The sequence below is a fragment of the Pistacia vera genome, unplaced genomic scaffold (assembly GCF_008641045.1).
Source record: "Pistacia vera cultivar Batoury unplaced genomic scaffold, PisVer_v2 Contig289, whole genome shotgun sequence".
NCBI lineage: Eukaryota > Viridiplantae > Streptophyta > Magnoliopsida > Sapindales > Anacardiaceae > Pistacia > Pistacia vera.
In genome coordinates, this window is record NW_022196100.1 from 350,978 (window position 1) to 367,462 (window position 16,485).

Consider the following 16,485-nt stretch of genomic DNA (forward strand, 5'->3'; position numbering starts at 1 on the left):
AAGTAAATAAAAAGGTATGAGCGTGAAGTTTAAAAACAAACTCATGTTTGAGAGCTTGACCTTTTTTTTTTTTTTTTTTTTCGTTTTTTTGAATATTTGTTATTTGAATACGTCTGAATATACAAGTCTGATCAATATTTATAAATTACCCATTTTCCTTATCGGAATTGGGACTAAGAAGAATGGTTGGGATAACAAATATACATCTCGTTTGTACTTTGAATATTTGTTTTAATATATGAAATTAAAACAGAAGAAATATATATAAATTAAAGATAATCATGTTATTATATTGTTTGATGTAATTTTAAAAATTGATTATAACAAAAAATTAAAATAATACTAAAAATACATGATGCATTAGAGTTTTGTGAAAAATTGGTATTATATAAAGTTAATAAGGGAATAAATCACAAAATAATTTTTTTGTTGATTAAAATGTTTTTATATTCAGATAAAAGCTTAATATCTTAGCTTTTAACTTATATCCCATAAACAAACATATTTCCGAAAACAAATTAACCTAAAACATCTCGTTCTACTAAAATTAGTTACATTCAGACTTAAGATGAAAAAACAAACATACTAAGTCAGGATACATGAGAAACCTGAACCTAAGAGATACATGGGGTGATGAACACTTGTGCAAAGCTTAAAAATTGGTAATATTTTGATTGAAATTCAGTATTGCGATGGTATCAAGCCCATGAGTCCATGACACTAATTAAAAATTGGTGACGAGTAGCTTTACTAGAATCCTTCGAGTCCATTGAATACTCTACAAACCTAATGGATTAGACAAATCACAAATGTAATAGGTAGTTACTTTGTGAGACTTGAACACAAGATTTCTGGGTAACTCACCGAGACGACTAAAGTCTTGCCGTCCAGCCACAAGACTAATAGTCGGTTGTTCACATTGTTTAGTTGTGCTGATGGGTTGATCATTCATGTTTCTCCATTTTATCAAGCAATATTATATAAACATAACAATCTGCAATTTGATTCTTGTGTTCTACTTTTTCCTCTCTCTAATCTGCAATTTGATTCTACTGTTCTACTTTTTCCTGCCTCAGTTATAAGACTCTCCAAGCTCTCGTTCCAGGACTACAGGAAAGGGGAATGTATAACAAGAAACAAAACCTGAAGAAAAATAAAACAAAATAAAATCAAAGATATCACTGTCCTGTGCATTATTATTGTTCACTTAATTTGACTGAAAAAAATTAACCACTAGAGACAAAAATCCATGTGTTTATCAGTTTATAATCCTCTTAATTACTCTCTAATTAGTGAACACCAAATGCCTGAACAAGTGCCGCTAATCTCTCCTCAGGATAATTAACTGTTCCCTTGTCTCCAATAATTAATCTCTCAATCATGGACTAAATGATCCTCTGGTGATTTAATTTCCTTTTCTAATATAGTACAGCTTCCTACGGAATTCGGTGCATGCGCAAATGAAAATGAAAGATTTGGAGTTAGATTTTGTTGTTTGAACCAATTAATCCTATAGAATTAGGCCCAATTCTATGAAATTCTTGTCCTCAATTGTCGTTTTCCTTCTTTGTTTTGGGTTATAGGAATTGTTAACACCTGGACGTCAATGGGGGCTCCAAATCTTTTCCTGAATCCTGGAGATGAGACAATTCTGAAATGCCAGCCTTTTGTGCTCATAATATTAAGGAAATGGAGGACGGAAGTGTGTATAAACATGATTGAATTCTGGTTTCATTAGAATTATAAGAAAATAGGAAGCAATTGCGGGGAGACAAAGAGTCAAACCACTCCCATTTAACAATTTTATCATGATCTCACACCATATTTGATTAAAGAAAGAGTGCGGATTTCAGGTTTCTAGCTAACAATGTTACATCCCAATTGTCATCTTCTGCAAAGTGTTGAGTTATGAAGGGAAGAAAGGAGCTCCCGCTATACCGTATGTTTATAAAAGTAAGTCGAAAAGTGAGATCTAAAAAATACTTAAGTGAGATAACGAAACCGATCCATAGCTTTCCAATTAAATCTTTATTTTCGTGACGTGAAATAATTATAATCATTAATTTTTAAAATGATGTATACGTAATCAAGGGCAGAGTTACATTTAGGCCTGGGTTGACGGTCACCTTGACCCCACAAAATTTCCAATTTTATATATAAAAGAAATGTCCCATAAATTTAGCTTCTTTGCCCCCCTCATCTCTTTAACTTAACAGTTTGACCCCCATAATTTCCGATCCTCTCATTCATTCAACACAGTTTTTGCCCCCCAGACTAATTTTTTTGGCTCCACCCCTGTTTTTGTCCTTATAAGCTTATTTTTTATTAGTTTTAAAGAGCCAATAAGTTCTTGACATTATGAACTCATATGCTGCGTAAGTATCGATTCTCTGAGGCCCGTCTAAACCTCTAAAATAAAGACAAGATTAAACCCTATAACATAACAAAATATATGTTTAAGTCAGAGAAATGATTGAGAAGAAGCATGTAAATTAGCATAAAGTTCAATTAATGTATTAAACTTTTATTATTAATTTTATACTAATCATGTAATAATCAAATATGGTTCATTCATCCACATGCAACCTATGCATGGATTGATTCTTCTTGCCTCCGAATGAAACAACAGTTAGCCATACGAGGTGCTAATGGCCTCTGCCCCTTTTGGCCCTGTACGGGCACATGGTTTCTCTCCATAGATTGATTGATTCATCTGAAAGCCAAGGAAAAATTAAACCCCGTACCTTCTGCCGTTTTGGTCTCTCTCTCTCTCTCTCTCTCTCTCTCTCTCTCTATGTGTCTTCTTCATCCTCCTCTCACATGCATGCTATATTATTCCCTTTTCTTTTTTCTTTTCACACACATGATCACTGTTATTGAGTATTATTCTTGTTCAAGTTGTTTGATTGGGCAAATAATGTGATCGTGCTTCTCAAAGTTTGAATAAGTTAAAGCATGGCCGGTTGCAGTCCCATGGCCATATATTGGCCATGGGAATCGAATAATCTGCAATTAATCTGTTACATCAGGCGTGCAATAATAGCAATAATATAATTGGTGTTATGAACTGTATCAAGGGCGAGCATCAAGCTGATTGATTGATAGAAAATGGGTAGGTGATCATTTTCATGGTGGTTGTCACTTTTAATCAAGAGAGAGCATTCCATGGCTGTCATGGTGACCATGTTTGAAAGTTGTATTGCATGAAAGGGAAGTATGAGATTGGACCTGCAATTTAAAGCTTATAATTTCATCAGCTTAAGCAACAAAAACAAATTAATTATATATAATATCATTATTAGGTGTGTAAATCATTAAGTGGTCTAATTTGAACGAAAAAGAGACTAATACGAAACCAAAATAACAGTAAACACACAAATCACAAACAGTAAAGAGAAATAATAATATACGCGATTTACCCTGGTTCACCTAATTAACAGGTTACTTTTAGCAGAATTAATATCATTGTAATATCGTCTCACCTTTCTTGTTACAAGAAAATAATTTGTTCTATGATTTGCTATTACTCATTACAAGAGAAAAGTATATTTATATACTAAGTATAAATGATCAAAACCTAATATTACAAGTATTCTTATTCCTAAACCTAAACCCAATAAAGAATTAATAACTTAAAAGAAATCATTCAACGGGACCTCCGAATGCATCTCCGTGGCCTATTAATACTGAAGTGGTCGACGACTTCGTCACAATTCCCCAACCTCTATCATATGGGAGCGACGTGCTGAACCTTAATTACGGGTTAATGTAAAGATGAACAGTTTAATTAGAGGCATAAATGGGTTGATTTGTGCACACAGTCCCATAATATTCGACAAAATGACTGAGGAATTGGTCGTTCACATGCTCCCCTCGTACATTGAAAGCACAAGGTACGGTTTATTCATTATTTGGTTAGATACATAACTCAATATAATATAGGAGGAGAAAAGGAGAATCACCTCATCATCATCCATTGTTAAGTCATTTGCATGTCCTGCCAATGTGCCTTTTTTTATTTTTTTCATTCTCTCTGCAAAATTTACTCCACCCGATTAATAGTTTCCATAATCAGCCCATTATCAATTTCCAAGCTAAACAAATGCCTTGTTTCCTTGTCTGCTAAACGCACACATCCAGCACCCAACTGTAGCTTTGTCCTCACAAGTTGCTCTAGCAATTGCCTAGATCCATGGTTAATCGGTGGTTCTTTGAAGAAAGACATAATTTCTATATAAACTAATGGTGAATTAAAGAATAAAACTATAGTTAATTGTGGTGGCTAGAAAGCATGTATCAAGATTGATGACTGGGGAGGCAAACAGGCATATATGCAGCACAAATGGCCTGCAAGGGTTGTTTACTTATTCTGAGAAATAAACGTAGCCCATCTTATGGCCATAGATTATTAAAGAAATAATTTTTGTATTACAGATTGTTGTCCAAAAATGTTACAAGGGAATCAGAAAGTTAGATGACCCACATTGCCATCACATGATTTCTGTTTTGGCTTGACTGACCAATCGCTTGAATGTGAATGTCTTTGTTATATATATATATATAGATTGATTGATTCTTTGCCATTCAAGCATCTCTTGCATTCTGCAGATTTGATCAAACTCAGTTGCAAAAGTTAAAAAAAAAAATGGCAGGCTCTTCTGCATTTTCTGATGTTCATCCTCCTGTTAGGTCCATTAGTTTGCCATCTAGAATTCACCCCACTTCTGTAAAGTTAGAATCAACATTAAACCACCTTAAAGCCTGGCAAATTTCTTCAACAACAGCACCAGCTGATACAATCCAAAACGGCCTTGTTGGTCTTGCAGAGTTGTTCAATTGCATTGAAGAATTCATTCACTCCCCACAAACACAACAGGCTCTTCTTCGCCATCGGGATGGAAAATTGGTGGAAGAAGCTTTAGATGGGTCAGTCACATTGCTGGACACTTGCGGCACAGCAAGAGACATATTGTTGACAATGAAGGAACATGTGCAAACTCTTCAATCGGCTCTGCGTAGAAGAGGTGGAGACTCGAGCATTGAAAGCCACATTGCAGCTTACATTAGCTTTAAAAAGAAGGGGAAAAAAGACTTTGCGAAGTGCCTTTCAGCATTGAAGAAATTGGAATGCAAAGGTTCCATTTCTTCCTCAGTTTTGGAAGCCGACCATCATCTATCATTTATAATCAAAGTTTTACAAGAAACAAGCGCCATTAGCATCTCCATTTTTCGAGCTCTTTTGATATTCTTGTCCACGCCAACAATGAAGACAAAGCTTGCTGGCTGGTCACTGATCTCAAAGTTAGTGTCCATGAAACTATTATCTTCTGATCAGAAAGAGCAGAAGATAATTAATGAAGTAGAGAGTGTGGATGTTGCTCTTTACTCTCTACAACGGACGAGCAATGCCAAGAAAAATGAAGTACAAATGGCTCAAAGATTGTTGGAGATTCTTAATGTTAGTATTGAAGGGTTTGAAGGTGGATTAGATTCCATGTTCAGATGTCTAGTCCAAAATAGAGTCTCTTTTCTTAACATCCTCGCCCACTAGTATTATGTAATGATCAAAATATACTGTAATTGAGATCAAACTGGCCATGGCATCCGCATATTACAGGACTGCTATTGTTCCAAATCTATGCTTCTAATATAAGTACATTTCAATGCAAATTTTGCAGCATCACTGGCTAATTACAGCTTAATTCTTCTAATATTCAATTATATCCTTAATTGTATGTTTGAGTGTTGTGCTTTCAACGTTTGTTTTTCCCAGATCAATGTTCATTCTCAAAATTCATCCAGGCTCCAGCTAGCCAATAGCCATGAATACCCTGCAAAATTTTCTGAAACTTCATTTACACCAACTTCCAAGATAAAGAAATATCCACCACTTAATGCTTCTTTATCTTGCATGGACGCCTCCAAATGTTCTGTCCCCTGTTACAGAAATTATTGTTATTTTACAATAACCAACTAAACAATAGTCTATGTGGCCTTATCAGGACCTATTGTAAGCCTAGATTCATGCCTACCATTTATTTTTAATATTACACCAACTAATTATCTTGACTCCTGAGCTAGCCTAAGATTATTTTTGGTCTCAAATGTTATCCCTTTGTGATTCTTAACAGACAGGAATCACAAGCTATATGCTTTTATTAATCATCTTATGCAGACTATGAATAAAATTCTTGGAAATATAATTTTCTTGAACTTCTTTAATCATTTTTTATTCAATTATTGTGTTGATTGAGTTGTGAGAATTCATCCTAATTCATTGCAAGACAAATCTTACCTAGACACACATATTAACCGACATGTCACTTACACACGAATTACAGAGTGACAAATCGGCCACTACCAAAAGAAATAAACGAAAAGCAGAGAGTATCCAATTAGGCCTACAATTACATCACACTTTTTTTTTTTTTTTTTTTTTTTTTTATGATCAGGATGTTCGGGCCAACATATGTATACTCAACTAATTATCTAAGACCCTAAATTATCGGCCGGGTGAGAACTTTCAATGACTATCCCTATTAACAATTAAGAACAGACTCAAATTCAAGACCTCTCAAATAATACATTTAATGATCTTCTGTCAAACCACTTGACCACCCAATTTCATTACTTCTCATGAATAAAGTTTCAGTTTAATATCTTGCTTACACTTTCTGCATGGCAGAAAAGCCAAAAGTTCAATCTTTAACAAGAAAAAGTGGGTAGCATTTGTATATTGAAGTGTGAAGTTCTTGGCGTGGGCTTATGACGAGAGAGCACCACCTGTCTCCTAAACCCACTTACCAAACTACCGCAATCCATTTTCATAATATTTTTGAAGCACACATGTTGCCATGGCGGGCAATGTACGTGTACCTTCGCAATTGCTGATGACATCAAAGAAAAATAAGAGAATTAAGAAATGGGAAAACTTGATATTGAAAAAGATTAAAGATCCATGGAGACAAGAGCAATACAAGCCACTCGTGCACATAATATTTATACATATAATAATATATATATTACCCTTTTGTTAATCTGTATGAGATCTGGATCTTGACATTTCTTAAAATTGTTTTGTTTAATATGTTTTGTTAATCAAGGTTCTTGTAATGGAGACAACCCAGACAGGCCACGTAGCAGCTGCATTTAAATATTTTGGAGATGATGGGTAAGGTGGCAAGAGGGGGGGCAAGCTTAGGGATGACTCTTCTGGTTATATGTAGAAGGAGAATACAAATAACACAACAAGACACATCATACCCCTTTGTGGGCTATAGAGTAATAAAGAAATTGCATATTATTGAAGCTATGTTGGTCAGCAACTTGACAAGGGAACCGCATTCAGAGGAGATTCCATACTCTATACACATGCTCATGACACTGCTGTAAAGGGATTTGTTTATTTCATCGAGCTTTTAGGTGTATCTATAAATAGAGGGTCATTGAGTTGATAGAACCATCTCAAATTTTGAGTTTTCTTTGAAAAAGAAAGAGTGATCATCATGGCCAGTAAATATCATGTTAGATCAATCAGTTTGCCTTCAAGGTCACATCCTAGCACCATCAAAATTGAAGAAGAGTTGAGCAAGCTCAAGACATTGGAGGAGTCATCAAGATTGTTGTTAACATCAGGGTCAATTTGCAAGAGTCTTTCAGGACTTGAAGAGTTGTACATGTGCTTGGATGATCTTCTTAATATGGCATCAAGCCAACAAGTTCTGTCTCAGAATCAACATGAAAAGTGTATTGATGAATTGTTGGAAGGATCTGTAAAGCTCCTGGATATTTGTGGCATCACAAGAGATACCTTGTTGCAAATTAAGGAACATGATCAAGCTCTTCACTCAGCCATTCGAAGGCGAAAGGGGGATTCAAGTGTTGAAAACAGCATTGCTAGCTTCATTTGTTTCCGGAAGAAGATGAAGAAGGATGCCAAGAAAATGATTGTGACACTGAAGCAAATGGATAACAATCTCGGCGTATCACCACTCCTGGAACAAGATCAGCACCTCTCAGCTGTGATTCGAGTTCTTAGAGAAGTTAATGCAACAAGCAGCTCCATCTTTCAGTCTCTCTTGTTATTCTTTTCAGGACCAGGGTCAAAGCAAAAGCTAAACAGGTGGTCACTGGTCTCAAAATTGATGAACAAGAGAGTAACAGCATGTGAAGAGAAGCAAGAGATTGTGAATGAGTTGGAAAGTGTGGATTCTGCATTGTGCGGCCGTGATATTGAGAAGATGCAAAATATGCATGAAAGATTAAAGGCTGCAGAGGCCAGCATTGAAGGCCTTGAGAAAGGTTTGGAGAGCATGTTCAGGTGCTTGATCAGATCAAGAACCTCCCTCTTGAACATAATCTCCCAATAGGCCATTTTTCTATATGAGAAATCTTGCATAGGCATCCAAATTTTAGAGGATCAGCTAAGGATTTCAATGTCAGATTCAAAAATCCTGTAAAAATATTAATATCTGTAGTTACACAATGAAATACAAATGCAATTTTTGACAATCCAAATTATCATGCTTTTCTTCTCTTTTTAATCTTTGCCATCTTTTTAATCTACAGTCTGCAATCAAATAGTTTCATTATTCAATTGAAAAAGCTTGATCTAAGAGAATTTATTTGATTTCCATTTCTCAAAGCTTTATCTTATAGCTATACACATACAGGGCAAAGTCACTCGTGTAACATTTAGCCAACTATATTTCTAGCAAGAATTTATGCCTCCAGATTCTATTGCATTTCTAGGATTGTATTGCATTTCTAGGATTGAAATGCGGCTATAACTTGTATGGGCCAAAATTCGTATTGGACCTGACGAGGTCCAACCGCAACAGTAATGAATGACCGTCCAAAGTCTTAGTCCAATCCCAATTGGGCCCACGCTTAGAATACCTCGAGAATTGCCTGCTCTATGAGTTGGGTCATCCCTCGAGTTAAGCTGAACTGGGTCCGGCCCATTCGCCTGTAGCAGTCTATAACGAGGATCAGAATCCTAACCAAACTCTTCTGTTGACAAAGCCTCGATAGATAGAGGCAAAGAATCCAATCTCTTCCCGAAAAGAGAGTTCCCTTACCAAATAGAACTCAAAATCCTATTAGGATTCGAGCTCCTGCGGTTCACTATATAAGCTAAGGTCAACACACCCATAAAAGGAGAAAAAGATCATCAGAAAACCTATTACTCATATCACCAAACCCATAATCTACCTCAATCCCCTGGCATTGCTTGGACTCCCTAAGAGAAGCTATGAGGCACCCAGCAAGTCCACCAAGCTTGTCAGTGGCTCACTTTACAAGATTCATTCTTTAACTCCATTATAAGTTTTAGCGTTTACACAACTCACTTTTATCACAAATGAACTTGTTGGGTTCATATCTTGATCAGCACACTCAATGCTTATTAAAATACAGAACCATCTAATGAGGCTGTTTCATCTTTCAAGTTCTGAAATCATATGCAATATTAAACAGCTAGCTTTATGTTGCTCCACGTAATGGATGAGGCTAGCAAAAAATGAAAACTTGGAAACAAAGCGCTCATATCAACACACCTGTTTGGATAGGAGTTGAGCCTGGAAGTTTGATATTCTGTCATTTGATTAACCTTTACTCCAACATTAAACTTGGCTCCTCGCTCGATAAGATTTCACACACAGCAAATCTTTTGTCCCTTTTCTCTGTTTAGTTCCCAAGCACTTATATTTATTAAGTAATGAGTTCCCTTGTTTTGTGAAGAGCAAACAACTTTTTCCCACCTGAGGTTTGCCTTAATAACACTTTTCACCTAAAAAATTTCAAAATACCACTTTTCCACCTAAAGTTAGTATACCATTATTACCCAAAGCCGATTCTGTCCACGAAAATTCTCTTTATCACCACCATTTGAACCTCTGGTCTCCTCTCTATAAAACCCCTCTCACTTTGACACTTGAAGTCTCATCGATTGTCAGCTACAACAAAACTAGAGTTCCTTATTTTAAGCTGATTTTTGGTTGATTTCAGCGGTGAATATTTAATTAGTCACCACCATTAAATCCACCGACCTCTACTCTAGAAAAACCGTCTTACCTTAGCTTTTGGTAACTCGTTGAACGCCGACAGAGAAGGTGAAGTGTACTTTGGGTATTAATGAAATATAAACATTGGGTGAAAAAGTGATATTTTGAAACTTTTTGGGTAGGAAAGTGTCGTTATGACAAACCTTGGGTGGGAAAAAATTGTTTACTCTTTTGTGAACTCCATTTTGAAGCCGGATTAGACTAATCAGTCATAAATAATTTTCATTTTGCTGTTAGATGTTCAAGATAATTACTTAAGCACCATACCTTGCCCAAAACTTAGAAAATGCAGACCAACTAAACACTAATATAGCATATTATAGAGAATTGACCCTCCCACACATTGGGTGGTCAACCTTATAGAGGTCATGGAATCTCATGAGTGATGGGTTTTCTTTTTGTTTTTTGACAATGTGAAGGTCAATGCATGGAGGAGTAGGATTCATTGTAGTTGAACACATATGAACTGTCCTTAATAAAGGAGAGAATAAATCAAACATAAAACTGATGCCTCATATTGCCAGGCTGCAAGCCATAAAGAGAGCATGGTGACATAACATGCAAATTCCTATGCTAACTACCTTATCCATCTAATCTTGATGAGCCTGCAGATTAAAATATGTTCTAAATGATATTATCTAATTGGCCTTTCCAGATCCAAATGTGCAGTATTTCAAGGTCCTCTATATATCCATAGAGTTTTGGAAAAGGGTACAATATTTTATTGATGGCAACCAACTTCCATGAATTGAACCATGAAAAGACTACCCTGGCGGTGGCAATGCCGGAGGGTGGTGCATGGAGAAAATTATATTGTAGGAGACAAGCCCAATGAACCTAGTTAGTTTTAAACTTTTAATGCAAAATTATACACTCCAAGAGATGCAGCGTACCCAGATAACAACCAGGTTTTTGCATTAAATAAGATGAGTTTGCACTTTGTTTTTGGTGGAAGACGTGACAACATACCCCATTCCAAAGAAAAACCCACATTACTTTCACATGTCAATGGGCCATGGCATTGACGCAGGCACTTCGAGATGCTTTGTCTTATTTAGATTCTTTGGCCAGTATAAATATGCAACATGGCAACTGAACATTAGAGATTAATTCAAATCTGTCTTATATCAAAACTCTGCTGCTATGATTAAAAAAGCAACTATGGCTGCTTTCTCCACAAAGCCTGCTAAACACTACAATGTTCGATCCATTAGTTTGCCAACTAGATCACATCCAACCACACTTAGAGTTGAAGAAGAGCTTAACAAGCTTACGTCTAGGGAGATGTACTCATCTTCTTCAAAAGCAGAGAAAATTTGGTCTGGTCTATCTGGTCTTGGAGAGTTGTATAAATGTATAGGTGAACTTTTTAGTTTGCCAATGACCCAAGAAGCTCTAGCTCAACATCAGAATGAGAAATGGGTCAATGAATTGCTAGATGGTTTGTTAAGGTACTTAGACATCTGTGGCAATACTAGGGAGGCTATTTTGTTAATGAAAGAAAGTGTTCGTGAACTTCAATCAGCTCTTCGGAGAAGCAAGTGTGGGGAGATGGGTATTGAAAGCAGTGTTACTGCTTATATTTGCTCTAGAAAGACAATGAAGAAGGAAATTGCCAAGTGTCTTGCATCATTGAAACATGTGGAGAACATATTGGAAGCCTCTCCACTTCTTGATACTCTTAATGACCACCTCTACTTGGTGATTGGAATGCTTAGAAGAGCAAGTTTAATCACAACTTCCATCTTGAACTCACTCTTGTCATTCCTCTCTGTGGCGCCAATGCTAAAGCCAAAGCCTACGAGATGGTCACTGGTTTTGAAGCTAGTGCACAAGAGGGTTGCAACATGTGAAGGTCAATGGGAAGTGAATGAGTTCGAGAGTGTGGACGTCGCACTGAGCAATCTGTTGGTGCAACAATCAAGCAAAGATGTTGAAGCAGAGAAGATTGAACCTGCGCATGAGAGACTGCAGGCTTTGGATGCTATTATTGAAGGTTTTGAACATGAATTGGAAGGGATGTTTAGGCGTTTGATCCATGCAAGAGTCACTCTTTTGAATATACTTTCTCAATAGATTAGAGTTCTATCAAATTGTCATTAAACTTTTGTTATGAAATCAAGTTATGGGTCCGAATTTTAGAGGATCTGCAGCATAAGGGTTTACTACGCCTTTTATGTGTATATTTATCTTCATGAATGATATTTTATAGTAAGATTTGAATAAAATTTGAACTGCATTTTCCCATTCAAGAAGAAGATAGTTCCTTCCTTATTCTTCATATCTTGATCAACCACTCGTGCTTATTAAAATACAGAACCATCTAATGAGCGTTTTTCATCTTTCAAGTTCTGAAATCATATGCAATATTAAACAGTTTTAGTATTGATAGTTGATTGGCCATGAATAATGAAATGAATATATATCTATAATGATGCGAATCTCGACATAGTTTCAGTTCAGAATCTCAATCATCCCATAATGAAAACTACTATGTTCTTGTTTTTTTCCCAAAAAAAAAAACATTAAATTTGAAGATTCTTATGCTAGCTTTATGTTGCTCCACGTAATGGATGAGGCTAGCAAAAAATGAAAACTTGGAAACAAAGCCTCATATCAACACATGTGTTTGATAGGAGTTGAGCCTGGAAGTTTGATATTCTGTCATTTGTTAACCTTTACTCCACATTAAACTTGGCTCCTCGCTCGATAAGATTTCACACACAGCAAATCTTTTGCCCTTTTTCTTTGTTTAGTTCCCAAGCACTTATATTTTTAAGTAATGAGTTCCCTTGTTTGTGAAGAGAACAACTTTTTCCCCACCTGAGTTTGCCTTAATAACACTTTTCACCTAAAAAATTTCAAAATACCACTTTTCCACCCAAGTTAGTATACCATTATTACGACACGGCAATGTACGTGTACCTTCGCAATTGCTGATGACATCAAAGAAAAATAGGAGAATTAAGAAATGGGAAAACTTGATATTGAAAAAGATTTAAAGATCCATGGAGACAAGAGCAATACAAGCCACTCGTGCACATAATATTTATACATATAATAATATATATATTACCCTTTTGTTAATCTGTATGAGATCTGGATCTTGACATTTCTTAAAATTGTTTTGTTTAATATGTTTTGTTAATCAAGGTTCTTGTAATGGAGACAACCCAGACAGGCCACGTAGCAGCTGCATTTAAATATTTTGGAGATGATGGGTAAGGTGGCAAGAGGGGGGGCAAGCTTAGGGATGACTCTTCTGGTTATATGTAGAAGGAGAATACAAATAACACAACAAGACACATCATACCCCTTTGTGGGCTATAGAGTAATAAAGAAATTGCATATTATTGAAGCTATGTTGGTCAGCAACTTGACAAGGGAACCGCATTCAGAGGAGATTCCATACTCTATACACATGCTCATGACACTGCTGTAAAGGGATTTGTTTATTTCATCGAGCTTTTAGGTGTATCTATAAATAGAGGGTCATTGAGTTGATAGAACCATCTCAAATTTTGAGTTTTCTTTGAAAAAGAAAGAGTGATCATCATGGCCAGTAAATATCATGTTAGATCAATCAGTTTGCCTTCAAGGTCACATCCTAGCACCATCAAAATTGAAGAAGAGTTGAGCAAGCTCAAGACATTGGAGGAGTCATCAAGATTGTTGTTAACATCAGGGTCAATTTGCAAGAGTCTTTCAGGACTTGAAGAGTTGTACATGTGCTTGGATGATCTTCTTAATATGGCATCAAGCCAACAAGTTCTGTCTCAGAATCAACATGAAAAGTGTATTGATGAATTGTTGGAAGGATCTGTAAAGCTCCTGGATATTTGTGGCATCACAAGAGATACCTTGTTGCAAATTAAGGAACATGATCAAGCTCTTCACTCAGCCATTCGAAGGCGAAAGGGGGATTCAAGTGTTGAAAACAGCATTGCTAGCTTCATTTGTTTCCGGAAGAAGATGAAGAAGGATGCCAAGAAAATGATTGTGACACTGAAGCAAATGGATAACAATCTCGGCGTATCACCACTCCTGGAACAAGATCAGCACCTCTCAGCTGTGATTCGAGTTCTTAGAGAAGTTAATGCAACAAGCAGCTCCATCTTTCAGTCTCTCTTGTTATTCTTTTCAGGACCAGGGTCAAAGCAAAAGCTAAACAGGTGGTCACTGGTCTCAAAATTGATGAACAAGAGAGTAACAGCATGTGAAGAGAAGCAAGAGATTGTGAATGAGTTGGAAAGTGTGGATTCTGCATTGTGCGGCCGTGATATTGAGAAGATGCAAAATATGCATGAAAGATTAAAGGCTGCAGAGGCCAGCATTGAAGGCCTTGAGAAAGGTTTGGAGAGCATGTTCAGGTGCTTGATCAGATCAAGAACCTCCCTCTTGAACATAATCTCCCAATAGGCCATTTTTCTATATGAGAAATCTTGCATAGGCATCCAAATTTTAGAGGATCAGCTAAGGATTTCAATGTCAGATTCAAAAATCCTGTAAAAATATTAATATCTGTAGTTACACAATGAAATACAAATACAATTTTTGACAATCCAAATTATCATGCTTTTCTTCTCTTTTTAATCTTTGCCATCTTTTTAATCTACAGTCTGCAATGAAATAGTTTTATTATTCAATTGAAAAAGCTTGATCTAAGCGAATTTATTTGATTTCCATTTCTCAAAGCCTTATCTTATAGCTATACAGATACAGGGCAAAGTCACTCGCGTAACATTTAGCCAACTTTATTTCTAGCAAGAATTTATGCCTCCAGATTCTATTGCATTTCTGGGATTGAAATGCTGCTACAACTTGTATGGACCAAAATTCGTATTGAACCTGACGAGGTCCAACCGCAACAGTAATGAATGACGGCCCAGAGGCTTAGTCCAATCCCGATTGGGCCCACGCTTAGAACACCTTGGGAACTGACTGCTCTATGAGTTGGGTCGTCTCCTAAGTTAAGCTGAACTGGGACTGATCCATTCGCCCGCAACAGTCCATAACGAGGATCAGAATCCTAACTAAACTCCTCTGCCGACAAAGCCTCGACAGATAAAGGCAAATAATCCAATCTCTTCCGTAAAAGAGAGTTCCCTTACCAAATAAAACTCAGAGTCCTAGTAGGATTCAAGCTCCCGTCGTTTACTATATAAGCTAAGGTTAGCTCACCCATAAAGGGAGAAAAAGATCATCAGAAAACTCTATTGCTCATATCACCAAACCCATAATCTACCTTAATCCCCTAACATTGCTTGGACTCTCTCAGTGACGCTATGAGGCACCCTATAGGTCTACAAAGATTGCCAAGAGCTCGCTTCACAAGATTCATTCTTCAATTCGGTTGTAAAATTTAGCGTTTACAAAACTCACTTTTATCACAAATGAACTTGTTGGGTTCATATCTTGATCAACACACTCGATGCTTATTAAAATACAGAACCATCTAATGAGGCTGTTTCATCTTTCAAGTTCTGAAATCATATGCAATATTAAACAGTTTTAGTATTGATAGTTGATTGGCCATGAATAATGAAATGATATATATATCTATAATGAGTGCGAATCTCGACATAGTTTCAGTTCAGAATCTCAATCATCCCATAATGAAAACTACTATGTTCTTGTTTTTTTCCCAGAAAAAAAAAAACATTAAAATTTGAAGATTCTTATAGCTAGCTTTATGTTGCTCCACGTAATGGATGAGGCTAGCAAAAAATGAAAACTTGGAAACAAAGCACTCATATCAACACATGTGTTTGTATAGGAGTTGAGCCTGGAAGTTTGATATTCTGTCATTTGATTAACCTTTACTCCAACATTAAACTTGGCTCCTCGCTCGATAAGATTTCACACACAGCAAATCTTTTGCCCCTTTTCTTTGTTTAGTTTCCCAAGCACTTATATTTTATCAAGTAATGAGTTCCCTTGTTCTGTGAAGAGTAAACAACTTTTTCCCACCTGAAGTTTGCCTTAATAACACTTTTCACCTAAAAAATTTCAAAATACCACTTTTCCACCCAAAGTTAGTATACCATTATTACCCAAAGCCGATTCTATCTGCGAAAATTCTCTTTATCACCACCATTTGAACCTCTGGTCTCCTCTCTATAAAACCTCTCTCACTTTGACACTTGAAGTCTCATCGATTGTCAGTTACAACAAAGCTAGAGTTCCTTGTTTTAAGCTGATTTTCGGTTGATTTCAACGACGAATATTTAATCAGTCACCACCATTAAATCCACAGACCTCCACTCTAGAAAAACCGTCTTACCTTAGCTTTTGGTAACTCGTTGAACGCCGCAACAGAGAAGGTGAAGTGTACTTTGGGTATTAACGAAATATAAACATTGGGTGGGAAAGTGATATTTTGAAACTTTTTGGGTAGGAAAGTGTCGTTATGACAAACCTT

At 36.3% G+C, this 16,485-nt stretch overlaps 4 protein-coding genes across 4 annotated transcripts; all 4 read left to right on the forward strand.

Annotated features, from left to right (window-relative positions):
- Positions 1-4,598: 4,598 nt before the first annotated feature.
- Positions 4,599-5,680, forward strand: LOC116134458. The gene has a single exon (XM_031420134.1). It carries the CDS (start codon positions 4,646-4,648, stop codon positions 5,549-5,551), a length of 906 nt encoding a protein of 301 aa, XP_031275994.1. The 5' UTR covers positions 4,599-4,645; the 3' UTR covers positions 5,552-5,680.
- A 1,174-nt stretch (positions 5,681-6,854) lies between these two features.
- On the forward strand, positions 6,855-8,476 carry LOC116134506. Its single transcript, XM_031420199.1, has 4 exons — positions 6,855-6,986; positions 7,104-7,171; positions 7,310-7,422; positions 7,477-8,476. Exons 1-4 carry the CDS (start codon positions 6,855-6,857, stop codon positions 8,367-8,369), a joined length of 1,206 nt encoding a protein of 401 aa, XP_031276059.1. The 3' UTR covers positions 8,370-8,476.
- A 2,722-nt stretch (positions 8,477-11,198) lies between these two features.
- On the forward strand, positions 11,199-12,141 carry LOC116134459. Its single transcript, XM_031420135.1, has one exon. It carries the CDS (start codon positions 11,208-11,210, stop codon positions 12,138-12,140), a length of 933 nt encoding a protein of 310 aa, XP_031275995.1. The 5' UTR covers positions 11,199-11,207; the 3' UTR covers position 12,141.
- Positions 12,142-13,619: 1,478 nt separating this feature from the next.
- LOC116134507 lies at positions 13,620-14,483 on the forward strand. The gene has a single exon (XM_031420201.1). The coding sequence runs from the start codon at positions 13,620-13,622 to the stop codon at positions 14,481-14,483; it is 864 nt and encodes a 287-aa protein (XP_031276061.1).
- Positions 14,484-16,485: the final 2,002 nt, after the last annotated feature.